The sequence below is a fragment of the Rattus norvegicus genome, chromosome 18 (assembly GCF_036323735.1).
Source record: "Rattus norvegicus strain BN/NHsdMcwi chromosome 18, GRCr8, whole genome shotgun sequence".
In the NCBI taxonomy this organism is placed as follows: Eukaryota; Metazoa; Chordata; class Mammalia; order Rodentia; family Muridae; genus Rattus; species Rattus norvegicus.
The window spans coordinates 23,995,454-24,022,568 of NC_086036.1; the positions used below are offsets into that span (position 1 = coordinate 23,995,454).

At 41.1% G+C, this 27,115-nt stretch overlaps 2 protein-coding genes across 12 annotated transcripts in view; one reads left to right on the forward strand and one right to left on the reverse strand.

The window, feature by feature from the left end:
• Positions 1 to 16,107, forward strand: part of Iws1 (interacts with SUPT6H, CTD assembly factor 1) — a 42,209-nt gene extending 26,102 nt beyond the window's left edge. For 3 of the 9 annotated variants that reach the window (XM_006254573.5, NM_001034918.2, NM_001398635.1), the window contains one exon: positions 4,721 to 12,097. In XM_006254573.5, coding sequence (XP_006254635.1) covers positions 4,721 to 4,852 — 132 coding nt within the window. In that variant the 3' untranslated portion in view covers positions 4,853 to 12,097. Of the gene's footprint in view, positions 1 to 4,720; positions 12,098 to 12,971; positions 14,808 to 14,838 lie in introns of those variants that run through there. The other 6 variants (XM_006254572.5, XM_063277254.1, XR_005496012.2 and 3 more) reach the window with 5 other exon arrangements.
• LOC120098222 (uncharacterized) overlaps positions 1 to 27,115 on the reverse strand; it is a 702,255-nt gene that overhangs the window by 94,744 nt on the left and 580,396 nt on the right. The gene's annotated exons all lie outside the window — the stretch shown is intronic.

A 27,115-nucleotide genomic window follows, 5' to 3' on the forward strand; every position in this document is an offset into this window, starting at 1 on the left:
GACCCATTACTTAACACCTTCTAGTGGACATGTAGATATATTCCACAGGTATTCCTCACCTGGTCATAAGCCAGTGACACTGAGATGAGAGTTACCCCCACTGCTTGGCACAGTATGCTGCTGCCTTTTGTGCTTCTCCCTAGGCTTCTTTCAGTTCCTTTATGTTCCTGCCATGGTGTGCTTTTAACTACTAAAGCAGATGGGCTTTAGGTAGATGATATTTCCTCCACACAGACTTCCTTTTTTCAGGTTCCATATCTAAGTGGATGGCCACTTCTCCTTGATATTCCTTCTCATACTCATTTCTTTTTGGAACCTGCTTATCTTTTCTCACTATATCCTCCCTTATTTTAGCCACCTTATTTATATTTCCTTTCCTAATATTTTTGGTTTGGAAGTTGGCAGTAACAAGCCACGAAAATGTAATAAAAGTTTGTTGGCGGGTTTGCTGTGGAAGCACAGTCCATGTTCCCAGGGCCTGTCGTCTGTTGCTTTTATGAGCCCATATCCTTGTAGGCAGAATGGGTAGGAGAGCTGTATATTCTTTTCCTCCAGTGAAGGAAAGCTCACTTCCTACATTTCCAATCATAATGTGCTGATATTTATCTAGTCTGCCAAAATTAAGCTCTGTCAGCCAGACTGGCATGTCCTTTTGTTCATTTCTCCTCATTAATCTGCATGGGAGATTTATTTTTAAGGGATATGTAGTAGTCTTTGTGATTTATATAAATAAATACTTATATTTTTATTTCTGATTTTTTTTTAAACTTTTTTTAAAAAGTTTATTTTATTTATATGAATACACTGTAGCTGTCTTCAGACACATCAGAAGAGGGCATCAGATTCCATTACAGATGGTTGTGAGCCACCATGTGGTTGCTGGGAATTGAACTCAAAACCTCTGGAAGAGCAGTCAATGTTCTCTTTGTTAACCACTGAGCCATCTCTCCAGTCCCAAAACGTCTTTATTTGGGGGCTGGAAAGATAGCTCAGTGGTGGGGTTGGAGATTTAGCTCAGTGGTAGAGCACTTGCCTAGCAAGCGCAAGGCCCTAGGTTCGGTCCCCAGCTCCGAAAAAAAGAAAAGAGAAAAAAAAAAAAGATAGCTTAGTGGTTAAGAGCACTATGTTCTTTCATAGATCCTGAGTTCAATTCCCAGCAACCACATGGTGACTCACAACCTTCTGTAATGGGATCCAGAGCCCTCTTCTGGTGTGTCTGAAGAGAGCCAACAGTGTACTCACATACATAAAATAAGTAAATAAGTCTTAAACAAAAAAAACAAAAACAAAACTTTATTTTGAGAGACAATATTTTGGCTGGCCCAAAACTTGCTCTGTGGAGTATACTGACTTCAGACTCACAGAGATCCATCTGCCTGTGAATGATGGAGCTTTTTTAAAAAATAATAGTAAAATGGTGGTGGCAATGCATATTTTTGTATAAAGTTTTAAAATATAGGCATTACAGATAGAATTAATATAACTTGTACTCTTGCTATAAGTTAACATTTTGGATTGTAGCTTTTGGCTCCTTTTTAATGCATGCATGAACATTAGCCTTTTAAAAAAATTTGGTATGTAATGTGATTATATTCTTTTCTAACTTGAGTTTGAGGGTTTGGTTTTAATATGGCAAAATTCCGTCTGACTCCATTCTTAATGATTTACTATGTGTTGTCATGTAGCTGTGCATGCCCCCCCTTATTTATTTATTTTTTAGCAAATGTTCTTTGCTAATTTTCTAAAGGGTCTTTTTTTTCCCCCTCTTTATAAAACATTATGGCTTTCCTAATATCCATAGGAATGTACAGAGTTGATGAATGAGGAAATGAAGATCATTGGATTTGGCATGTTAGGTTCTGGGTGGCTGTAGTGAAACTCCAATCATTGAGAAATTTGTGAACTAGGTATAAGTCGTGAGCAGGAGCAGTCTGGCACCAGCCTGGTGGTATCCCTGGTGCTAATGCCAAACAGATCCAGAGGGTTCAGACTATTAAGGGAAGATCCTGGGAGTGAACAAAGAGACATCTAGCTTGGTGTGTGGGGCTTCAGGGAGGTGAGTAATTGTCAGAGATTTGAGCAGTAAAGCCTCCAACTCCTTGTACAAAATAAAAGGACAGCTTAGGAATGATAAGCTGGGGATAAAACTTTCTCATCTAACTGAATTTTTTTGCTGAGAGTACTAGTGCCACATTTGGAATTGGGATATTCCTAGAAAACTTGAAGAACGCCATAGAAAGTGTGTTCCTTGCTAATATTTTCCTATTAGCAAGTTTGTTCATATTATGGTGAGGCTAAGTCTGTGAATGGATGAAGAAGGCTTAGAGGGTCTTGCTTACCTTTAGTGTTTCTGAGATTATAGCTTTGGAGGTAATTTAGTAGTAAATATTTGGAGAGAAGTAAAAGAAAAGCACCTGTCTTCTCTAATCTGTCATCATTTTTATTTATTTTTTTTTTTAGTCTTTTATTTATTTTTTGACAATTACATGTGTGTATACAGCATAACTTGGCCCTGTCTGCCCTCCCCAATATCTCCTCCCTTATCCTTCAATACCCATGTACTTTTCCTACCTTCATATTTTCTCCTATTTAGTTTGTTGGTTTTCAGTATACATGTGTTTGTGTTTGTGCTTATATATCTCTGGGTTTGTGTGCCATAGTGCACCTATGGGTGTCAGAGTACTACTCATAGTTGGTTCTCTGCTCTACCACTTAGGTTCTGGGAATCAAACTCAGGTTGTCAGGCTTGGCAGAAAGTACCTTGACCCACTGAACCATCTCACTATCTCCTATTTATTTATATATAGTTTTTGTAATTCATTGAATCCAGTTTATGCCGTGTGCTGGACTGTTGGCTTAATTTTGGGTTGGTAACCATAGCTGCGGTGAGCTCATGACCACAACTCCAGCAGTCCCCGGTATTCCTCCCCATCCTTTGGCTCTTACATTTTCCAGCCCCTCCTTTTCTGTGTTCCCTGAGCCTTGTGAGGTGTTGATACAGGTTTCCCATGTATGGCTGACAACTGAACAATCACTTATTCTTAGTATTTTGACTAATTATGACTCAACTACACTAACTGCTACCCACTATAGAAAGAAGCTTCTCTGAACAAGGCTGATGTACAGGTATAACCATGAATATTTGAAGACACTTTGACAACATGTATAGCAACACAATAATGGTAGGGTCCTAGGGCTTATGACCTCCCAAGCTATGACTTTTTTTTTTTTTTTTTTTTTTTTTTTTTTTTTTGGTTCTTTTTTTTCGGAGCTGGGGACCAAACCCAGGGCCTTGCGCTTCCTAGGCAAGCGCTCTACCACTGAGCTAAATCCCCAGCCCCCAAGCTATGACTTTTGGTCAGGCTCACAGTACCAAGCATGAATTCTCCTGTAGAGCAAGCTCAAAAGTTAACAAGAAAGTGGTTGGTTACCGTCATAATAGTCAGGCCGCTGTTGTCCAAGTGGGCACATCTTGGTTACCTTCATAATAGTCATGCCGCTATTGTCCAAGTGGGCACATCTTGCTTGGCAAGTCAGTATTGTAGCATGCGGTGTTCACGTTGGGTAAAACCATCGATGATATTTTTTGCTTTTCCCCATTCCCCACTACCCCACTGCAGCCCATATAGCAATGTAGCCAGCAGGGAAGGTTACTTACTATGGTATAGTCAATGCTCTAGTGTAGGGGAGAGACATCATGACCTAGGCAACTCTTACAAAAGCAAGCAATTAAGGGCTTGCTTATAGTTTCAGAGGGTTAGTGAGTCCATTATCGTCGGGGGCATGGTATGGTGGGAGCATGGGACACTCATGGCACTGGAGCTAAGAGTTGCATCCTGATTCACAGGCAGAGAGAGGGAGGGAGAGACTGGACCTGGCATGGGCTTTTGAAACCTCAAAAGCCACCCGCAGTGACACACTCCAACAAGGTCATGTTCCTAATTAATCCTAATCCTTTCAAACAGTTCTACTACCTGGCGACTAAACATTCGGATACATGAGGTTGTGGCTGCTATTCTCATTCAAGCCATCACTGTCACCATTCTTAATGTAGTCAGCAAGAACTCACGCTGGTCTTCGACATCAGCAGCAGGCTTTTTCAGATTTATTTTATAAAAGCTGTCAGTTCCTCTGAAACCACATCTTTGTAAGACATGTATTATTTGAAATATTTTTAAATATTTGTTTTTAACAAAGCACAACGACAAAAAACCCCAACTAAGCCTTTAACTGTAGAAGCAGGTGGAATGTCCTGGTAGTGGCAGCGGCCAGTACAGTTTGACAGAGTTCTTGGCACTGCTGAGGCACAGCAGAGACTCTCACCCCAAGGCTGAGTCTTGAACTTCAGCACCCAAGAGTGTGTCTGTGCTGGTTATGTTTAAAGGCTTTCTCTAATAATTTGTCTTTGGTTTTTGTTTTTTAATACTAGAATTGTTTGAAATTGTATGTCAGGTAATTAGCCCCATAGAGTCAGATGTCAGTGATGAGATTGGGAAGATTGTAGTTTCTGTCATTTGGGAAGTTTCTGTGGATTGTGGCAAAATTAAAAATAAAGCACAGACAATAACCAGCTAATCGTCGCTGAGAATTCAATAGTTTTTTTCCTAACACTTTGTTCTTGTCACTAAAGCATGTTCTGGTTATTGTTACATTTCAGGCTCTTCTGACTGCTAGATTTACATATTTCAATAATTTGTTCTTCAATTTTCCCCAATCTTAGTTTCAGGCAACCTCCAAGAAAGGTATCAGTCGGCTGGATAAACAGATGAGAAAGTTCACAGATATCAGGAAAAAAAGCAGATCTGCACATGCAGTGAAAATCAGCATCGAGGGCAATAAAATGCCATTGTGACCTTGCCTGGGACGTGTCCCCATCTCTAAAAAAATGCACAGTGGACTATCGAGAAAGAAGATGCTTTTAAATGTTTTAGTGTGTCTCTCAATGGTTCCATTTGTATCATCTGTTGTTGTAGGACTAACATTTCTCTCTGTTGTATTTAAGACCAGTTGTCTGCTTTGTACAGAAGAGTACTTACTACTCCTGCTTCTATCAACTGTACGTAATAAAATTTCATTATGGTTTTGGGGGGTTGTCTCATCATTGTCTTAGAGAATATTCTCTGTGAGATCAAAAGCTAGTTCTTTGAAGTATCTTTGTTATACTCTTGATTTGGCTCATTGTAAGGCCCTGAGTTCACTTAATGACTGATTGACAGAAATATGCTGGCCTAGTCACATTGCCTGTTTGATTAATCAGTCATGCCTCAGTATTGAAGCTCCAGTTAAAAAAAAGAACTTTGGATAAGCCAGGTGCCTTGCACACCTATAATCCCAACATTTGGGAGACTGATGTCGAAATAAGAGAATCATGAGTTTAAGACTAGCCTGGATTACATGGCAAGACTCTTAAATGCTCTGGATACTGCAGCTATGCTGATGCGCCAGGAGAACAAAAGCACAGAAGTTCTGCATTGCCCTCCATTCTACTCCTGAGTCTTCGTTGACCTGGTTGGCTTAATTTGTATTTTTTCTAATAAGATCAGTCATAACTGTAGTCTTTTATTGAAAGACAGTGCTTTTCCAAGTTCAGCAAAGTTTTAAACCAAGAAATTCTTGGGAACTTGCCTCTTTATAGCATCCCTGGAATTTTCATAGTCTAAAGATATCACTTGCAGCCCATGTTTTCTTGTGGAGGAAATCTGATCCCTAGAGCTGTCGATTCTTGCACTGATGCTAAGCATTGGTATCAGAATTGAGTTGTATACCACTGTATATGCCTGTAATCTCAGCGCTCGGGAGCCAGAGGCAGGAGTATTGTGAGCTCCCCCAACAGCCTGAGTTGCTCAGAAAGACCCTGTTCAAATAAAGATGATATCGCAGTTGAGGCTGAAGTACAACAAGCATACTTTTTATTTCTCTATTTAGGGATGTTTTACTTGTTTGTTTAAATCTGGGGAGTTAAGATATGGGAAGAAAAGGTTAAGAAACTACTCAATTACAGCAGTTGGACATATAGAAAAGGGAGAAACTGTACTTATTCGGTTTTGAGAATTCTTACAAATCATGAGAGATTTCTGTAGATCAAGAAAGTTTTATCAGTAACCCACTAATTACCATAATCCTCTTTGGGTACAAACCAGAGCCTTGATTTTAAAAATAGAGTATTATTGCCTACAATGGCCTTTGGACAATTGAAGGAAAGTGGACCTCATGAACTAAAACACTCTTAAGGAACCTCTTAAGCCTGGTGTGGTGGCACACACCTTTAATCCCAGCACTTGGGAGGCAGAAGAAGGCTGATCTCTGAGTTTGTGGTTCAGCCTGGTCTACAGAATGAGTTCGAGAACAGCCAGGGCTACTCAGAGAAACCCTGTGTTTAAAAAAGAGAGAAAGAAAAGAGCCTCTTAAAGCCCATCAGTACACTCAGCACCCAAGAGCAAGAGCAGATGGAATGTGAAACAGAAAGACCTTACAAAGGAACAGTTAAGCACTGGGTGGTGGCAAACTTCCTCTGGTTTTGTTTAATTTCATTAACCAAAACAAAAGCCTCTAATGAGATCAAAACAGTTCTGAAAGTGAAAAGCAAGTGTTTAAAAGAGTTATTTGCATTTTGGTGTCTTGGTATGAGTTCCACTTAGCACCATATTGTTTATGCAAGTAAAAATAACCAGCAGGTGATAAACCCGCACCCTGGAGTTCAAGGAGATAGGAGTGGCTCTGTGCTACTTAAAGGGGAAAATGCTAATTCCTTTATAAATTACCTTTGCTGTGTGGATTTGGGTGGGCATCCCAAGCTTGACCCATTCATTGCCTTCATAATTTCCATTTATTTTATTTCCAGATAACTAGAATTAGCTCCCATGTACCCTTCAACATTTTTCAGTGTGCCACGTTTTTTATTATGTTCTTTATACATGATCCTCTTTTTTTTTTTTTTTTTTTTTTGCCAAGCATGTGAGCATAGTTTATCAACAACCTTTCTTCTTAAGCTCCATTTCTAAGCATATTTCTCTTAGAAACATGTTTTGTTTCCAGGCCTTGCACTTTCAGTCCCCACTCAGAAAGCAGGGGCAGGTGTATCGCTGAGTTTGAGGCCATCCTGCTTTACTGATTGAGTTTAAGGTCAGCCAGGGCTGCACAGAGAAACCCTGTTTGAGAATTAAACACACCTCTTGGTGTTTAGGGACTGGATAATGCAGATCTGTTGGTAGAGTGCTTGCCTAGCATGCACTAAGCCTGTACCACAGGTAACTGGCCTGTCACCTTGCCAACCTGGCCTGACCACATGGCAAATACAAAGCCAGCCTAGGCCACTTGAGACACTTTGTCTCAGGATTGGCCATATTAACTTTGGCCTCTTGTATAGAATGCTCTGGGTTTTTTGTTCGTTTTTGTTTTTTTGTAAAATGTTTTCCTTTTGGCAAAAGATTTGTATCTTAACCATTATTAACTGTACAATTTAGGTTCATTGGCTGGGTTCACATCGTATAAGCAATCTCTAGAAATCATCATACAAAATTTAGCTGTACTGGGCATAGTAGTGCATGTCTTTAATCCCAGCACTAAGCAGACAGAAGCAGGACAACTTCTGAGTTCAAAATCATCCTAGTCTATAGCGAGCTCCAGGCCAGCTAAGACTGCATAGATCCTGCCCTCAAAATAAACAACTGCCACCTTACTCCTTCTACCAGCTCTGACATTCCATTCTGCTCTCTGCCTCTAATTTAGACTGTCCTAGGAACCTACTTTTTAATCTGTTGTGGGCGGGGGCACCTGTACGTGGTATGCATATGGAAAATCACAATTTTCCCGGAGTTCTTGCCTTCCACCTTTATTTACTTGGGTTCTAGGGATAAGATAGGTTGCCAGACTTTAGTGGCAGGAATTTTGACCACTTGAGCTATCTCACCAGCCTGTTTCTGTGTATGGGGGGTGATGCTTTGTCAGATGCATGGTTTACAAATAGTTTCATTCTTTTCACTCTGCACAACATGTCCTTTAGTACAAAACTCATTTTAATTTTGACGTAGTTTATTTCCTGTGCTGTTGGTATCACCAAATCCAATATTATAAAACTTCTGCCTAGAGCTTTTTTAAAAGGAATTTCGTAGCTTTGGCCCTCTGTGTTAAGTCTTTGACCCATTTTGAGATAATTGTATGTTGTAAAAGGCCTACTTTTATTCTTGTGGATAAAATCATTGATGTCCTTAAGTCATTTATTAAAAGACTGACCCTTTTTCATTGCTCTCGGATCCCTTATCAAAATTTATTTGACAGTATGAGGGTTTATTTCTGTATCTTGCTCTAGGCCTTTTGTTTTTTCTATCCTCATGATCCTGTTTTTGCTAGTGGAGCTTTATATTGAATTTTGAAGTCAAATAATATGATTTATTTACTCTTTAATATTGTTTTGGTTGTTGGGATTCCTTGACATTAAGGAGGAAAGTGTATGAATGTGTGCATGCATGTCCCTCAGCTGCATGAGGAAGTCAAAGGACAACTTTCAGGAATAGGTTCTTCCCCCTGAGTTCTGGCTTGAACTTGGGTCATGAGGCTTGCACTGCACATTTTTACCTGAGAACCATCTTGCTGGTCCCCTCCACTTTTCCATTCGATGTTGTTTTGGCTCTCTGGGCTTCCTGGAGGTTTTGTATGACTTATCTGTGTCCATCAGTGGATTTTAACAGACACTGTGTTAGATCTGCCATTTGAGGCAGTACTTAGTCTTAACAATGTTAAGTCTTCTGGTTTTAAACAAGTGTCTTTCCATTTAGAGTCCTTGGTTGAATTTATTCCTAAGTATATTAATTCCTTGTAATACTGTTATATATTATTTTCTTAATTCCCATTTAGGATCATTGTTCGTTCATGAACAAGTGCAGCTGGTAATTTGACTCTCCCTTCCCTTTGGATGCCTCTCACTTCCTCCTCTTGCCTGATTAGAACCTAGTAGTGGGTTGAATACTAGTGATGAAGTAGGCATCCTTGTTTTACTTTTGGGATTAAGGAAAAAGCTTTGTCTTCACTTAATATAATGTGAGACCTTCATGTATGGCTTTTGCATTCTTGACCTACTTTTAATTTTTTGTTTTTATTATGACAGGATCTTGAATTTTATGAGATGATTTTTCTGTATCATTTGGAATCACTGGTTTTTCTTCATCTTGATAGTGTGTATTTCACTGATGTATGTATGTGTTTTTGTTTTTAATTATACAGATGTACATATGCTTGAATGTCGGTGCATACATGCACATTGGTGTGGGGGTCAAAGGACAACCCTGAGGCTCATTCCTCAGGCATCATCCACCTTGTTTTCAGAGTCAGGGTCTCTGTCCTGGAACCCTCCATACAGGCTTAACTACCTGGCCAATGAGGCTTGGGAACCCACAGTCTCTGCCTCCCTAGTATTGGGATTATAAATGTACACCACACATGACTTCCCATAGATCCTGGGGCCCAAACACGAGTCTTCCTGCTTGCAAGGCAATCTACTTTTACCAACTAAGCTCTCTCCAACCTATCAGATTTTTGTCATTGTTACTGTTAAGTCATCCTAACATTCTGTCAGTAAATCTTTCTTGATCATGACATAGTATCTAATATTTTTTGAATCAGATACTTTTTGAAAAGCTTTATTTTATATTTGTGAATGTTTACCTGCATATATGTATGTGTGTGTGTGTATGTGTGTATGTACGTATGTATGTATGTATGTGTACCACATGTGTGCCTGGTACCCATAGAGACCATCAGAGGGCATTGGTCCCCTGGACCTGGAGTTAACAGGATGGTTGTCATCTGCCATGCAGGTGCTAGGAACTGAATCTAGGATCCTCTGTGAGAACAACCAGTGCTCTTACCCACTGAGCCATCTCTCCTACATAATCCTTTTCAAGTGTTGTTGAGTTCTGTTTGATAGTAATTTTTAATTTTACATTTAGTGTGTTTGGTATGTCAGTCATTTCTACCATGTGGGTTTTGAGGTCAGACTCAGGTTGTCCGTCTTAGCAGCTGAGCTATTGGCCTATGTTAGGCTTTTTAGTTATAATTTTGCTATGGTTTTGTCTCTAAGGAGTGTTGTAGCAGGGTGATCTTTTATGGTAGTGCTTGTTTGGTTTTGCTGTGAGTGTAATGCTGGTACTTTGGAAATACTCCCTCCTTTATAAGGTTTTGGAATAATTTGTCAGAATTAATTTTAATTTGGTTAGGCATAGCGTTTGTTGCCTTTAGACTTTTGAGTTTGCCAGCCTGTTCTGTGTGGCAGTTCCAAGTCACCCAAGGCTATATGGTGAGAATCTGTCTCCAAAAGAAGGGGTGGGGGAGGAGGGAATAGTGTTAGTTGTTTAGATGGTAGAATGTACCTGGACTGGGCTTTCCTTTGCTGGGAAGGCTTGGAGAGTAGATGTAATCTCACTAGTTAGAGATCTGTCTATTTAGATTCCTAATTCTTCATGAATCAAATTTGGTGGGTTTTCTATTTTGTCTATTACCTAATGGTTATATTGATTTGGTATAGTTTATAGTGCTTTGTGCTTTTCATTCTTGGAAAATTGGCCATGATGTCCCCAACCCTTTTAAAGATACATCACTATGTGTATAGTCACTTGTGTGCAGGTGTGTGCACATATATGTGTGGGGGGGTGAAGTTAAGGCCTCATCTTTTATCTCTATTTATTGAATCAGTCTCCCAGTTGAATACCAAACTCCTAACTGGCTAGTTATATTGCCCTAGGGATCCCCCATCTCTGCCTCTTAAAAGTCCTGGGATATAGAGACCCACCACTGTATGTAGCCTTTTCTCTTTTTGGGTGGGTTTCTGGGGATCTGAGCTCTAGTGTCCTGCTTGCATAGGAAGCACTTTATCTACTGAGCCATCTCCCTAGCCCATTGTCACATTTTGATTTTCTTTTTCTCCCTTTCTTACCTAGCCAGTCTACCTAAGGTTTATCAGTTTTGAGATTTGAAAGACAAAGTCTTTGGGTTTGGGGTTTGTTTGTGGTTTTGGTTCTTTTATTATGTGTGTTTTTCTCTTTCCCTCTGCTCTAATCTGTCTACTTGTCCTTGTCCTTGTTCCTTGAAGAATAAGGTTAGACTGTTGAGGACCGTGTCATTTGAGGACCATGCTGCATTGCTGTGAGTCTGAGCACTGCTTTTGTCACATCACAATACTTCTGCTATTTTGTGTTTTCATTTGTTTCAGCAAGTGTTCCAATTTTTCTGGTGACTTTTTCTTTCAACCATTAGTTATTTTAAAATGTCCTATTTATTTTACACATATTTGTGGGTTTGTAATTTCCCTTAATGTGTTAGGGCTCTTTGTGGCTCTAATGTATCCCCAAAAGTGTTCTATGTATATTTGAGAAAAATGTATATTCTGCTTGTTGGGTATGTGTTCTGTATATGTTATGATGTCCAAATAGTAAGTATGTGGTAGTGTTCAAGTGTTCTTTCCCTTGTTGGTCTGCCTTACTTCTATCTGTAACCCTAGAACAGTCTTATTCCCTAGTTCTGTCAGTATTCCCTTCGTATGCCTATCTCACCTGTGTGCCACTTCCCTCTTTGAGTGACTCGTGTTATGGGACATGTTTTTCATTCTACTTTAGTGTATATAGTTCTAAAGTGAGTCTGTATACAATATATAGTTGATCCTTAGGTTTTAAATGTATTCTTCTAAGCTGTATCTTCTATTAGGGCATTAAATCCATTGAGAAAGTGACTACTGTAACTATTAAAGGAAAGGGCTCACTGTTGCCATTTTGTTTTCTATGTCTTACAGTTTTTGGTCCTTCATTTCTTCTTTTAGGGTTTATTTGCATCTGGTTGATATTTATAGTGGTTTGTGTGATTTACTTTAATTTCTTTTTGTGCATATTGTTCATGTGGCTTTTAATGCAGCTTACATGGAACATCCTAAAGTTTCAATAATCTTATCTAATAATTTCAATCACATACAAAACTTCTCTTTTTAGCTGTATCCTCCTTTCTTACATTATCAATGTCACAAATACCATATGTGTGTCCAATAACAAGTTTATAACTTTTTATGCTTTTCTATTTTAAATACTGTTGAATAAAAAACAGTTGTGAACCAAAATTACACTAATGCTGGGTTTTTTGTTTGTGTGATTATTGTTATAGGAGAATTTTATGTACTTATATGGCTTTGATATGTCTAGTATCCTTTCTTTACAACTTGAAGGATTCCCTTCTGCATTTCTTACAAGGTATTAATGAACTAGCTTCCTCTGCTTTCTTCATTTCTCCCTCATTAAAGAAATATACTATTGCCTATGTATGTCGTGTATGTATGTGTACACAAGGGTGCTGCATTATATATGTAAAGATCAGAGGACAACTTTGGAGAATCATTCTCTCCTACTTTACATGGATTCTAGGAATTGAACTCATTTTGTCAGGCTTGCACAGTAAACACATTACCTGCTCAGCCCAGTAGCATTTCACTGCTCTATTTCAGCAGACCACTTAATTGTGTAACAGAATTGTCTGGGGAGATGGAACAAATACATGTCTACCCATTACACAGGGACCCAATGACAGACCAAGATATGGAAACCATTCAAGTCCAGCTTAGTAAACCAGTGAGTTTTATTGGTGTTACTTACAGCAGGAGAAATGTTTCAAAGACAGCTGCATCATCAAGGCCCATCCCAACATGGATGACAGCTCACAAAAGCTGGAAACTTAACAGGTTAGAGAGTGTCATTACCAGATACCTCAGTTGGTGTAAGGCTCTTCTAGGCAGTTCAGTCAATCACTACTACTTCCTTGAAGCAGCTGATTGGATCTCAGAGTCTTGTTTGCATCCTGACTTGTCTGAGTCACCTTTGCTCATCTGAGAGCTACAATTAGCCTACTTACTCTCTGTCTGACATGGAGGGGCCTAGTGAGTCTGGTCCATGTCAGGGATTTCCTGAAGCTATTTTGAGTTACTTATTTTCTGTTTTAAGGAGCTTCCCTGGGAGATGGAATGTGTCAATCTCAGAGGAAACTAAGACACTATACCCATTAAGTCTGGGGCGCTTAAATACTTGGTCTGCAGTTGGTGGCTGTTAGTAGAAGATTAAGGATTGTGACCTTGCTGGGACTATATTACTGGAGGTGGACTTTGAGATTTCAAAAGACTCAGCCATTTAGAGTTACCACCGTTTGTTTCCTGCTTGTGGTTCAAGATGTGAGCTCTCAGCTGCTGCTCCTGTTTGCCACCTTTTATCTTCACTATGCCATCATGGACTCCAACCCTCTGAAACCGTAAGCCCCAGATAAACCAACCTGTAAGTTGCTTTGGTTATGGTGTCTCATCACAATAGAAAAGTAAGTAATAGAGAAATTGCTACTACGACTGGGTCATTAGCTGTGACAGACCTGACCATATGTTTGGGGGAACAATGTGTAAGGCTTCGGAACCATGAAATAAAAAAGCTGTTGAATGCTGAAAGCAGAGTTTAATGGGCCAGTCTAATAGGAGCTTGCAAGACTGCTAAGAGCAGCATGAGCTATGGAGGCCCAGTTCAGAGTTTTCAGAGGGAAACAACATAAGCAAACACCCTGGAGACCGTTGTTAAAATGTTTGGCAGAGAATATGGTGGCTTTCTGCCCTCTTCTTAAGAACTTGCCTGAGGTTACCAACTTCTTTGGCAGAGGAGATTTCAAGCCAGCCTAATACTAACTCTGTTGTGTAGTTATTAAGAATTACTCATTTTATTTTTGCAGATCTTCAATGAAGAAAAGCAAATAAGGCAGAAAGAAATACAAAATGTAGAGTTTGGACAGGAAAAGGACACTGGCAAGGTTAATGTTAAAGCCAAGGTTTGTGCTGGAAGAGAGACTGTTAAGGGAGGCCAGATCTGCTTTGAAATGAACAGATGAATGCCCTCAGGGCAAGAGTCCACCCAGCTGAACTTCCATTTTGTGAGAAGGGAAAGGAAAAGGCCTAAGGAATTAACAAAAACCATTAGAAAAAATGACTCGAGAGAAGCAGGATTCATGCCATTTGGTAGCTGAACCTTGACAATATCAAACCAGTTCTGACTTTAGAGGCATACTCAATGCATGTGTAAAGGAACTGTGGAATCTTCCTCTATAGTTAAGGAAAGCCATGGAGGCCAGGCAGTTGAAGTAAATCCGGGTTCCACTGAAGCTTCTAAGATGTTAGAGCCGTGGGAGATCTACCAAGGAGACTGCACTCAAGGAGTGGAGCCAACCCGAGAGAAAGAGACAGGAGAGAGATTCGTTGATTGATCTATCTGACAGGCAGCAAAGCAAAAGGGGAAGGCCATCTAAGCCCTTTACATCAGACACGGAGCTACAGGATTTGGAGGTTTGCCCTGCTGTGTTTTGAAAAGCCTTGTATTGGTGCAGTATTGACTCAGTATACTTGGAGCCCTCAGTTTTGGGATGGTACTATATATTCTGTGCCATTGTATGCTGGAAGGATGGAACTTGCTTTTGACTTTACAGGGTCTTCAATTAAAAGATTGCCTTGAGTGTCAGAAAGTTTGGACTCTATTAAGCTGTTTTGAGACTGGAAGACAGTAGGGACTTTTGAAATAGTACTAAATGCATATTGCATTATGATATGGCCATAAGCCTATGTGAGCCAGGGAATGTGGTGATTTGAATGAGATCTCCCCCCGCCCCTTAAGTTTAAGGCATTTGACTATTTGGTCCTCAGATATTGCTTATCTCTGGACGGTTAGGAAGTCTGTTCTGTTCCCTTACTGGAAGAAGTATAGTACTTGGGGGTAGGGGTGGGGCTTTGAGGTTTCAAAAAATTCATGCCACTATGAATTAGCTCTCTCTGTTTTCTGCTTGCAGATCAAGATGTGAGCCCTCAGCTGCTGCTCCTGTTTGCCACCTGCTACCTTTACTCTGCCACTGTGGACTCCAACCCTCTGGAGCCGTAAGCCCAAAATAAACTCTTGGCCTTTATCACACTGATAAAAAAGTAATACTTAATCAGTTAACAATAAGGATTTCTTGTGATATAGAACAGGGACACCTGTCATTTGAGTTTGCAGGAAGCATGATTTCTAATTCTCTTTGGGGCACATTTCATAAGTAGTAAGAAGGGTTTTGACTAGAAATAATGTGGAATTAGAGTTTTTTCAGAAAAGTTTTATATTAAGACCATCAGAGGCTAGTGGGTCAGTAAGCACTGGTCCTTTGGATGTTATCCAGTGTACACAACTATGCTAAGAACATAAAACAGCATATGCAACTATGCTAAGACTTTTTTGAAAGCCAAGTCAGAGAAGAAGCAAGGTCAGAAGAGTGAGTTCCTGGATGTCTTAGAACATACTGTATGGACTAGGCTGGCCTCAAACGCAGATCCTCCTTCTGCCTCCTGAGTGCTAGAATTAAAGGCATGTACCACAGCACCCAGTGTGACTGGCTGACAGTTCTTATTTGAAAACATTTCTTATAAGACCTATAGCATGCACCCCCAGCTCTACAAATCCCTAAGTTTGATTCCCTAGCACTGTATAAAACAGGTGTAGTTAAGTTTGTTTTAAGCTAGTCATGGTGGCATATACCAATTCCAGCACTCCGGAAGCAGAGACAAGTGGACCTCTGTGATTTCAAGGCCAGCCTGGTCTGCAAAGTGAGTCCAGAACAACCAGGGCTATACAGAGAAACCCTGTCACAGGGCAAGGGTGTGGGTTTGGGGGCAGTCTGTTTTAGCACTGTTTTAGTCTGTTTAGACTGGCAGTAGTGGTACATGCTTTTAATCCCAGTACTAGCGAGGCAGAGGCAGGCAGATGCCTGAATTCTAGGCCAGTTCCAAGACAGCCAGGGCTAAACAGAGAAACCCTGCCATGAAAAACCAAAAAAGTTTATTTTATGTTATGGACTTCCTAAAGCTGCAGATACGGCTGTGTGAGAATGCTCTGTTCATCAAGGTATGCTTAGCCTTGGATGGGGAACAGTAGGGTGAAGCCTGAGATAGAGTTAGCTAAAAAAAACTAGGACAAAATGAAGTCATTTGGGCAGTTCCCATTTAGCCTAGCAGTTTTTATAACAAATTAAAGTTAGCAAAAGAATGTGTGCAAGTTCATATAAGTAATAAAAACATTTAAACTGTCAGTGTCTTGGAAGTACTAATAAATTCCACTGGAGAATTAATTTAAAGTATTTGGTATTTTATAAGCATATATTACACATAATTGGTTTTCATTATGACATTTTACATATATAGATAGTGTGTTTGATCACACTCACCTTTATCCTTTTTACTTCCCCACTCTTCTAGTCCCATTCCATAAACACCATATTTATAAATTCTGTAACAAAATTTGGCTTAAAACTTACAACGAGAAGCTTATAACTAACCTATACATAAGGATTTTAATTTGTTATAACATACTATATATGTGATTTAATCTGGTGTAGAATATGCTGTACTTGTAACTTGGATTCAACTCTTGCTTTAAAAAAAATAGGTCTGCTAGGAAAACATGATTTAACAGCAGCTGTATGACTTGCCTCCATCTTGGCTGATGACCTCATCAAGATGTAAGCAGCCACATGACTGGTAGTCATTTTTACTAAGGTTAAAGGGTATATGCCATGTGACTTCACTGTCTTTAAGATGACCACTTGGCATAAAGCAACAATTATAAAATTTCTCAGTCCTTCTGATCCCTTAGTTTATCATTGTGTATCCTTTTAGACTAAGGAAGTAGAAGTCTCCAAATATTTTAGAATTTTTGTTATGATGCTAAAAATTTAAGATTATAAAAGTCTACTTAGATTAACAAAAACTGATTTAAGATGAATGTTTGACTAATGTCTTTGCTAACTGTTCTGGAAAATTTAGATAAATAATAATATGTTTGATAAATAATGTATATTTGATAAGATTATTAGATTCCTAAGGTCTATTCAGGTACACAATACAGTAGTCATGCTAAGTACTAATGTAAATAATTTCTGAGATAAGCTTTATTTAGTCTCCAGTACATTTTCAAAGTTAAGCCTAAAACAACTAACTAGAAACTAGCAAAGTTTGTTAGTTTATGCTTGATAGCGAATGTTCCTCCGAACTTTCAGGAATCTGCTGAATACAGCACTTAAAATGTTTAATGGAAAAAAACCTACTGTGACAGAGACCCCAGCTCCTAGCCGTTGCCCCAAGGTTTCCAGAGAAGATGATGGTGCACAGAACTCCATCTGGATCTTGCTTTAAATGTGGCAAGTGGGACACTGGGTGAAAAACTGTTCTTCACCTCACCCTGTCCAAACTGTGGACAAGCAGGACACTGGAGAGTTGACGACCCACTTATTCTTGACAAGATAGGCCAGTCCCTATTCCCACAGGGAAGTCTGTCTTCTGGGTCTGGTAGCCAAAGACTGATGCTACCTGGGGACCTCTGCCCCCAGTGAAGCCATGATTATCACAGAGCAGCTGTAGGGTGATCGTCTAGGTAGCTGTTAAACTTGTCATTTTTAATCTAGAGCCATTTGGTCTGTACTTCCTGCTTGCTTACTCTTGTGAAATTTATCCTTCTCAGATCTCTGATGGAGTGATGACTGGGCTAGTGACAGATTTGTTAGTTTTATGACAGCAGCCAAACCTTCAGTTGTCTTCTCAGTTCTCTTCATATGTAAAAATCAGGCCTAAGGCCTGGCTTCCTAAGACTTCCCTCTGAGAACCTTGCTACCAGACTCTAAAATAGAAATAAACTGAGAAAACAGGTTTTAAAGTAACTTTTTACTATCCCTTTATTTAAAGGAACCTGCTTTACAATGACTGCTGTCAGTAATCAACTACCTGTTTCTCATGGTAAATAAATGAAAAAATGTTTCAGATTTCTTTCCCTCTCTATGCTATTTTTATATTAAAACTTCAGCAAAAATTTAGAGTTTTAATATTAACCAATGGAGATCTGATAAACTATTAATCTAGCTCTGATAAACACGTACTCGTATTATAGTCACGAGCTCAGGATTTTAAATTTTCTTTGGTTGTCTTCTAATTAGAGACTTAAAAGTGCTTCTCATTGTTCTTAAAAATCTACTCGCTCTATATCCCCCAATGTTCTGGATAAAAAAAGAGTGTTAATGCTTTCCCAAAGTCATTTTGGGGTCCCAGGCTTTTTCACTGTCTCAAAGGTATGAATCTGCTGCTCTTTCTACTGTGTGGATTTCAGTTCAGTTTACAAACAGTGGTAATGCTAAAACTTAATCCTCTTTTGTAAATGTAAAGAACTCTTGAAAGCTTCAGGGTATGGACATGGATCCACTTCTCACAGGCCAAATGGACTTCAGATAAGTACTGTCCACCAACAGCCTGTTTCCCTCCCTGCCCATTTCTGAGGGTGGGATCTCTTCCCCTTCTCTGGTTTTGGGACTCCCCTCCCCTAGTTACCAGGACCATGGGCCTAAAAGTTTTAAATATAAACCTAAGAAAAATTTCCCCCAAGTTCCTTAACCTTACCTTCTGTTCCTAATATATATCTGTTCCAGCAGATTTCCACTCAATGGAAGACTGCAAACTGCTCCAACTGCTGTCTTCATGTCCCTAGCTAGATATTCCTGCAACCTAGCCAGCAAGGGAAACAGCCTGCTCTTCTTGGACTTGGCCAACATTCCAGCTTTTTGGGTCCCCAACAACAGTGTCCCAGTATGGGGAAAAAGTAGTCATAAGTTTTTATGTTGCCCCTGATTTGTGTATTATCAAGAAAAGGCTGTAATAGTAAGTTTCAGACCCAGGACAAGAGGCTGAGGTGCCTATTTAACCTTTCAAAGCAGGCCTGGACTGCAGGTTCTCCCATCATCCCTCAGTCCATAGCTGTAACGGGATATGGCTGACATGCCTCACCATCTGCCCTGAATTCTCTCTCCCAGAGGCTGTTCCCTATATAATTCAGACATTTTGGTTGCCCACTCATCTCTCCTCTTCTGTACCTTTGGCTTCCTGGCTCCTGTTCTTGGTTCCCCTCTTCCCTTTCTCTCTCCCTCTTTTCCACATGGCTGATGGTCATGACCACTCTGGACTCTCCCAGCTGTGTCTGCCTCTGGCTATGCTCGTTCACATATCTGTAATAAACTTCCTCTTCCACCATACCAGCAGCATCGTGTCCTTTTTATTTATTGTTTTCACTCACTGACTACAGGACAAATGCCAGCCAGTACACTAATACCAGACAAAATCACTTCCAGGTCACAAAGGTTGGTGATATTTTTATGTAAATTAGCCCATTCATTGCAGGCCAGGCGAGTCTCAGATGGTGGCACTTCTAACTGGTCTTTCAGTTCCTTGAGACTTCTGATGGCAGACTTCCTGTGATGGCAGAATGGTGTAGGTCCAGGCCTGCCAGCCACTCTTTTCATGTCGGAACTACAGTGCTAGATGCCAGCGGCTCCTTTCTTCATCTTGATCTTGCCAAGAGTACTTGGCCTTGGTGGGTTGTCTGATTTCAGTTTTCTGCACCATTTTCCAGAGGGAGCTACCATAGCAGTTCTCATATTTCCCTATGATTCCTATATTCTTCGTGCCTTTAGTCTTGTCTCAGGAACTGAAGCCCAAGCCTGAAAGGAGGAGACACAGTGCACATCCACTAGCTATTCTTGCTGACAACTCACCTTCACCAATGGGGAGAGAAGAATTATATTCAAGTGAAGAGAGTCTGAGAAATAAACACACGCTCTGCCTTAATCAATAAAGTGTATTTCCCCCACTTTTTCTAGTTGGGGAGTGCCCCTGGTTGGATTAGGGGCTGACAAATAGGAAACCATTCACTCTACTGAAGTAGGAGAGCTACTCCATCCTGGTATCCCTGACTGGGAGAAAAGCAGCAGCTGCTAAGCCAGTGGGCACAGGTAAGGATATACTGTGCAGGGTTTCCCTCCCTCCCATACCTTTGTTCCTTCTGTACGTTATTCAGCCTCTGTGTGCCTGCTTGTGGCTGTGCCCCCGAGAGGCCTTTTCTCTCTCCGACACTGCTATGAAGAGGCTCAAGGTTATAGCAACTCCCCAGGGCCTTTGCATCTCCCCAGTATCCTTAGAACTGTGCTCTGTCACTCACATACAGTTCATGTTGCCTCTCCATGTCCTCAAGCTGGTCTGAATTCTTGAGTGATGGATGGTCTATGCTCCTCTCATTTAGGCTACAGGGAGAGGAGGGGATAGAAATGCCTGGATGAAATAAGACAGGCATGGTGGTCAATTTAAATGCTTTAAAGAACAGGAACAAAGGGCTAACGACATGTCTCTGCAGTTAAGAGTACTTCTTGTTGCAAAGAACCCGGGTTGGGATCCTTGTATCCACGTGGTAGCTCAACGATTGCCTGTAATTCCAGTTCTAGGGCACCCTCTGCCCTCAGCTGGCCTCTGCAAAAAAAAAAAGGGGGGGGGGTTGGAAAGTCAAAATGGTCTATTGTTCCTGCCAAAAACTTAAATTTGGATTTCTGTACCCGTGTCTGGCAATACAAGACTCCCTAAAACTCCAATTCTAAGAGATATAATGCCATTGGCCTATGCTCACTCCTGTGTGTCTATACACACAAATCTTGCCCCTTTTTTAAGGCAGAATCTCATTATGTCACCCTGGTAGCCTGCAATTTGCTGAGCTGGCCTTCACCTCAAAGTGCTCTATCACCTTTGCTTCTTGAGTGTTGAAATTAAAGGCATGCACCATCATCCTCTGCTGAAACCTTTAAAAAAAAAAAAGCCTTACTATGGTATGAATACATCATGTGTATGTACAATCAGAGCTGATTCCACCCTTTACTTGCTCTCAGAACGGGAAGCAAACTGTTAGGCTTAACAGCAAGCACTTTTCAGTAACCGTGACATATCTCAGACCTGAAAGCTTTGTTGTATGAGACAGGGCTTCACTGGCTTGCCTGAAATTCATCATGTAGATCAGGATGGGCTTAGAAATCTTTCTTTGCCTTCTCAGTGCCGTAATTAAAGATGTGTATGACCGAGCCAGCTAATGAAAGGGGCTATTTTATCAAGAAAGGGCTGGAGAAGTAGCCCAGTGGATAAAATGCTTCCTGTGCAAGGGTGAAGAAAAGTTCAGAGTTCAGCTGAATTAGTAGCTGGGATACCTGACGTTGACCTCTGGGCTGTGCATGTACACGCACACAGTGGCATGTGTGCACCCACACACGTCTAGTACACATGCACACTCAGAAGTACTGTTCCCTCTGCTGCTGAACTATTGAAACAGTGGACTCCAAAGAATTAAGATTTCCTCAGGAGTCCCATGGTGAATGAAGAATGGGAAAAGCTAAAACCCTAGGTACTGGCCAGAGGAAAAACTTGCCTACAGTCTAGGAAGAGATTTTGTCCAGTTCTGAAAAACATACCTGACCACCTTGTAGAACAGAGCTGAACTGAAACTGATGGACAAGCCTGACTCCATCTTGAGATTAAAAGCCACCTGGTTACAGGGTCAAAATAAGTTCATTCCTGTTTCCTATAATACTTGAGTTTGACCACATCTTGACTAATTTTCTGGAATTTGACGTCTTCCACATCCTATACCCTAACCTCCATCCATCTGGATAAGATGTGTTCTGAAAATTATTTTGAAATGTTCTGCCAAGTTCCTATATAACCAAAAACCCTTGAAAACTCCATAGCCTTGCAGTTTGGTAGCGTATATAAATCCTACCTCAATATTTGATGCTATTTTTTCAATCCCTGCTTTAGGAAGATAGGCCTGTCTGATAGAAAATAAAGCTTTTGGGGAAACCCAGCAGGAGGTTCCTGTGACAAAAGCATATAAAATGCAATGACCTTCCTGGGTACGGAAGGTACTGTTGGGATGATTTTGCAATTGTTTGTTTTGTAGCAGGTTTTCGTGTAGCCAAAACTGACCTTTTATATGTAGCTGAGACTGGGCTTGAACTCCTGGTCCTCCCCCTCCTCCTACCTGAGTGCTGGAATTAAAAGCATGTGCCAACATGCCTGGCTAATTCTGTTTTAAAAGGTTTTATTTTAAGAAATGGGGTTAGAGAGGTGGCTCAGAGGTTAAGAGCAATGACTGCTCTTCCAGAGGTCCTGAATTCAAATCCCAGCAACCACATGGTGGTTCACAACCATCTATAATGAGATCTGATGCTCTTCTGGTGTGTCTGAGGACAGCTACAGTGTACTTATATATAGTAAATCTAAAAGAAAAGGAAAGAAACTATGTGTATATCTGTGCAGTGAGTGCAAGTGCCCATGAGGGTGTAAAGTCCTCTGGAGCTGGTGTTACAGACACTAAAGACCTGCCCAAGGTAGATAATTGAAACTGAACACAGGGCCTCTGGAAGAGCAGCACACACTCAACCCCTGAGCCATTTTTCTAGCCCCCTTGAAAATAAAACACGTTGATGACCCAGGACACAAAGATTTCTTAAATGGGACACAAAAAGTTCCATGAAGAAAATAAAACACAAATCTGTTATTAAGAGTTCTGCTCATGGGGTTGGGGATTTAGCTCAGTGGTAGAGCCCCTGGGTTCGGTCCCTAACTCTGAAAAAAAAAAAAAAGAAAGAGTTCTGCTCATGAAAATCCACAGAATGGGATTAGATTTAAAAACCAAACAAACAAACAAAAAACTATATCCAGCATAGAGTTTCAAAGGTCCTGTCAATGTTTTTTAAAAATAGATGAAACTACACAATTTTATAGTCTCTAAGTATAGAAAATACAGGCTATTCTGTGATGGCTAATCCCAGTAGTCTACTTGGCTACGTCTGGAACTAGAACAGCTGGACACACCAGTGAGGAATTGTCTTGATTGGATCATTAGAGGTGGGAAGACCCTCCCTAAATCTGGGCTACAACTTCTGGTGGCATCACACACAAAAGGACATCAAAGAAGTAAGTTTTGGTACCTTCTTTCCTGGTCACTGTTGTGTTTATTGCTTCTGCTGCTGAGACATTCCTTTGCGGCAATTAGAAACTACTTCTATGGGATTGTGACATACATTGATGACTAGTAGCCTTCTATGAATCTCCTAGGACTGTTGTACCATATAGGGACTGCTGAGCTGCTGAGACTCTACTGCTGGACTGCTGGCTATTTCCATTAGGAAATAAGCACTATTGGACTATTCTAATCACAGCTTGTAAGCCCCTCTAATAACTATGCATATATCTTTTAATATGCATATGTCTATATATTCATTACAGATTCAGTTCTGCTTCTTTAGAGAACTCTGACTAACTGAGACCTTCGTTAAACATTTCACAGAAGAGGATATCTAAGAGATCAATAAAGATGGGAGGGATGTTCATCTTTTATGGTTAACATTATATTTAAAATGTACACTTACTATGTTTGGCAGGTAAAAAAGAAGAAAAAAATAAAGTCTCCAACATGTAAGCTCCCAGCTTGCACAGGCTGTATTCCAGCAGCTTTCTTCCCTTTTTTTCTCAAAGGAAGACTTCTTTTTTAAAAATGTATTTATTTTATGTATGAATGCGCTATCTATATGTATACCTGCATGCCAGAAGAGAGCATCAGATCCCAAGATTGTGAGCTATCATGTGGTTTTGGGGAATTGAACTGGGGAACAGACAGTGCTCTAAACCGCTGAGACATCTCTCCAGCCCCATGAAGACTATTCTTAAATTGACTGATCTTGTAAAATTTGCTGTTTTTGCAAGATAATAGGTCATAAGACTGCTATTTCTGCTTCTGTAATCAAATTTGCTTACTCTGCTAAATGACTGGGATAGCTGCAAGACATATATGTTAAAAATATGTAGGCAGAAAAAAATGTAATCTCGTGATTTTTACTCTATAAGCATTAGGCTGATGACACACTAGGGGCTACATCAGATCTGTTGCCATGACAGCAATGGAGTCTTCTGCTCTGTTGCTACAACAGGGTACTCTGGGAAATAGAATGTTCAGGTCTGTTACCATGACAGCAGTGGATGCAGTTCAGGTCTGTTGCTATGACAGTAGGTGACACTGGGTAACAAGTATAGCTAGGGACTAAGGCTTGGGAGCACTTTCAGGAACAGACCTGGCCCTGATCATTCAGAGTGCCAGTGTCTAATTAAAAACAAAAAGGCTTCTTTTATTAATTTTATTTCTGTTCATGACAAATCTCTGAGTGAGCCCAGACCCATAACAACCTTTTTTTTTTTTTTCCGTTTTTGAGACAGGCTATTTACATAGCCCTTGCTGTTCAGAAACTCGGTATGTAGAGCAGGGTGGCCTTGAAATCACAGAGATCTGTTTGCTGCTGCCTTCCTAATCCTGACTTTAAAGGCGTACACCACTAAGCATCAAGCCCAGTGAGATATACATCTTGATGGGCCATCAGGGCTATGCAGATAAGAGTAATACTGCATACAACTAAACCAAAGCTTGGGCTGGCAAGGATGTCAGGCAGAATTCTCAGGAGTCTCAACTATGTCTGCCAAAGTAAAGCCTAGGCACCTGGATGACCTGAAAAATCCCACACACAGCTCAACACAGAGGACAACTATGAAGGATATGATACAGTCACAGAGTTGAGTACCTGCTCCACAACTCATATCAAACACTGAGCTGTTGCACTATTTGACAGATGGGAACTCATTGGTGGAAGTGACTCACTAGAAGTGGGACTTGGAAAGTTATAGACTGTCCTCTGGTTCCACTGTCCTCTGCATTTTGGTCTGTTGTGAGGAGTCTCTGCCACGTGCTCTTACTGCCATAAATAATGCTATGCCTTTCCTGTCATGGTGGAGTGAAGTAGCCTGAAACCCTGAGCCAGCATCAATCTTCTCTCCCAGACATATGACCAAGTTCATCCAGTGTAGTTGGTTCAAACGAATTTGTTTAGGGTGAAAGCATGGCTTGTTTCCTAAAAACTACAGCTCCTGCATTCTGAGAAGTTACCTTGTTCTTGGGTAAGTGGGCCTTAGAGGTTAACTTTGGCTCTTATAAGGAGAATAGAATTAGAATAGAATAGAACAGAACAGAACAGAACAGAACAGAACAGAACAGAACAGAACAGAACAGAATAGAATAGAATAGAATAGAATAGAATAGGGCTGGAGAGATGGCTCAGCGGTTAAGAGCCCCGACTGCTCTTCCAGTGGTCCTGAGTTCAAATCCCAGCAACCACATGGTGGCTCACAACCATCTGTAAAGAGATCTGATGCCCTCTTCTGGTGTGTCTGAAGACAGCTACAGTGTACTTATATACAATAAATAAATAAATCTTAAAAAAAAAAAGAATAGAATAGAATAGAATAGAATAGAATAGAATAGAATAGAATAGAATAGAATAGAATAGAATAGAAATCTTCTGGTAATATTTCTTCCCTACCAATGTCTATTGATACCTAGCAACCTATGACTGATGGTCCTGCACTACAGGTCTCCACCAGGTGGACCTAGAATCTGCCTTTTCCAGAAACCTCCTGAGGATTGTTGGTCTTGGTGTTTCAAAACAGAACCCTGGAGTTAGAGGGTTCCGCTTCTGTAAGTGTTTCCGCTCAGATGGAAGGGTTTCTTGGGACTCTGAAACCCAGGAACCATACAGCCTTGAGGGCAGAAGGTATCCTAGTGGAAGGGCATCCTGAGATGCCAGAACCCAGGAATCACATAGCCCTGAGGTTTCCTCCTAAGCAGAGGCATTGCAGCTCCCAGGGGAGGGTAGCCTCAACTGAGCTGAGGAGGTCAGGGGCCTCTCGGCTTCTTTTCTTTGGTTCTTCTCTTCTTCTCTTTGCTTCTTCTTGGCTTCGAGAGTCACTCGAGGCAGGAAATCTCATAAAAGATTTATTGGCTGGTTCAGGGTGTGGAGAGATGAATCCAGAGATAGCTGCCCTCTGCCCCCAGGAGCGGACAGCAGGGAACTGGACAAAGGGACAGTGCTTATATAGGATTTCTAAGGGGACAGAGCTTCTCAGGGCAGATTTTCAGAGTGAAGATTGGTGAGATTTTAAGTCATGAGCTTGGGGGAACTCAGAGATTAGTGTGTTTTCCTGTTCCGGGATTGGTGGCTTAGGAAGTCTTTCCTGGCCACAACTGGCTTTTACTGAGGTGCTATCCCTGTGGGGCTTCTGGGGGGTAGGGAGGGATGGGAAGCTGGAGAGGAGGTACTGCCACTGTGGACAGCACCTGAGGGTTAGCTGAGATGGGAAAGGCAGTGCTGCAACTCCTATGTCTGCTGCAGGCCTACATGTTGTGGTGCCAGCCATTTTGACAAGATCTGCCATTTTGAACAGCTCCTGTGGGACATTTTACTGCTGAGAGCGGGGGTTGGGGGGATAGACTGGGTTGAGAAGGAGGGGCTTGCAAACGCTTTGATGGCTTTTGTGAGCCAGTGGCTTTTGTGGTGTGCCGCTCAGGGACGCCCCTGTTGAAATTAGGCCACATTCCCCACGAAGACTTGCCTAACACGTTTGTAAGTGTTACAGATGTAGGACCCACAGTCCCAAGCACTCTTGACCCCTCAAGCCTTGGATTGTTAGACTCAGTATTTGAGGTTGCCAATCCCGTGCCTTAGGGGGGCGGGGGGGTCCTTGGAGTAGGAGTGTTGGACAATGGGATGATTTCTTCTTACTCCTGATTATGATCTTTTTTTTTTTTTTCCGGAGCTGGGGACCGAACCCAGGGCCTTGCGCTTCCTAGGTAAGCGCTCTACCACTGAGCTAAATCCCCAGCCCCCTTACTCCTGATTATGAGAAACCAGTGGCTGAGTGAGAAATTCAAGGTAGGTCTGAACTGTCCCAAATGTAGGTAGAGAGAAAGGAGAGGCTTGGGAAAGTCATAGTGTCCACACTTCATCATCTTGCCCTGGGATATGGAATCAATTCTTTTGCTCTTATGCTCCCATTCCTGGTGGCTGTACAGTATTTCTGTGATGGGGTGTATTCCAGCCCTTCCATTCATCGTCCAGTGTGTTGATAGAGGGCTTCCCAGGCTACCAATGCAAAATGGCAAGCCACCTGTTGGCCCTAGCCCAGGGAATTGAGGCTGGAACCTCATACCCCATCTGAATATCCATCCATGCTAGCCCTACTTATCTGCTGGTCAAACAAGATCACTCAGAATGATTTCATCCTGCCCTACATTGCCTGCAAGCACAACCTGTGTGAGTGGGGCTGCCTTCAGGGTGAGGAGTGGGGGTTAACCTCATTGGC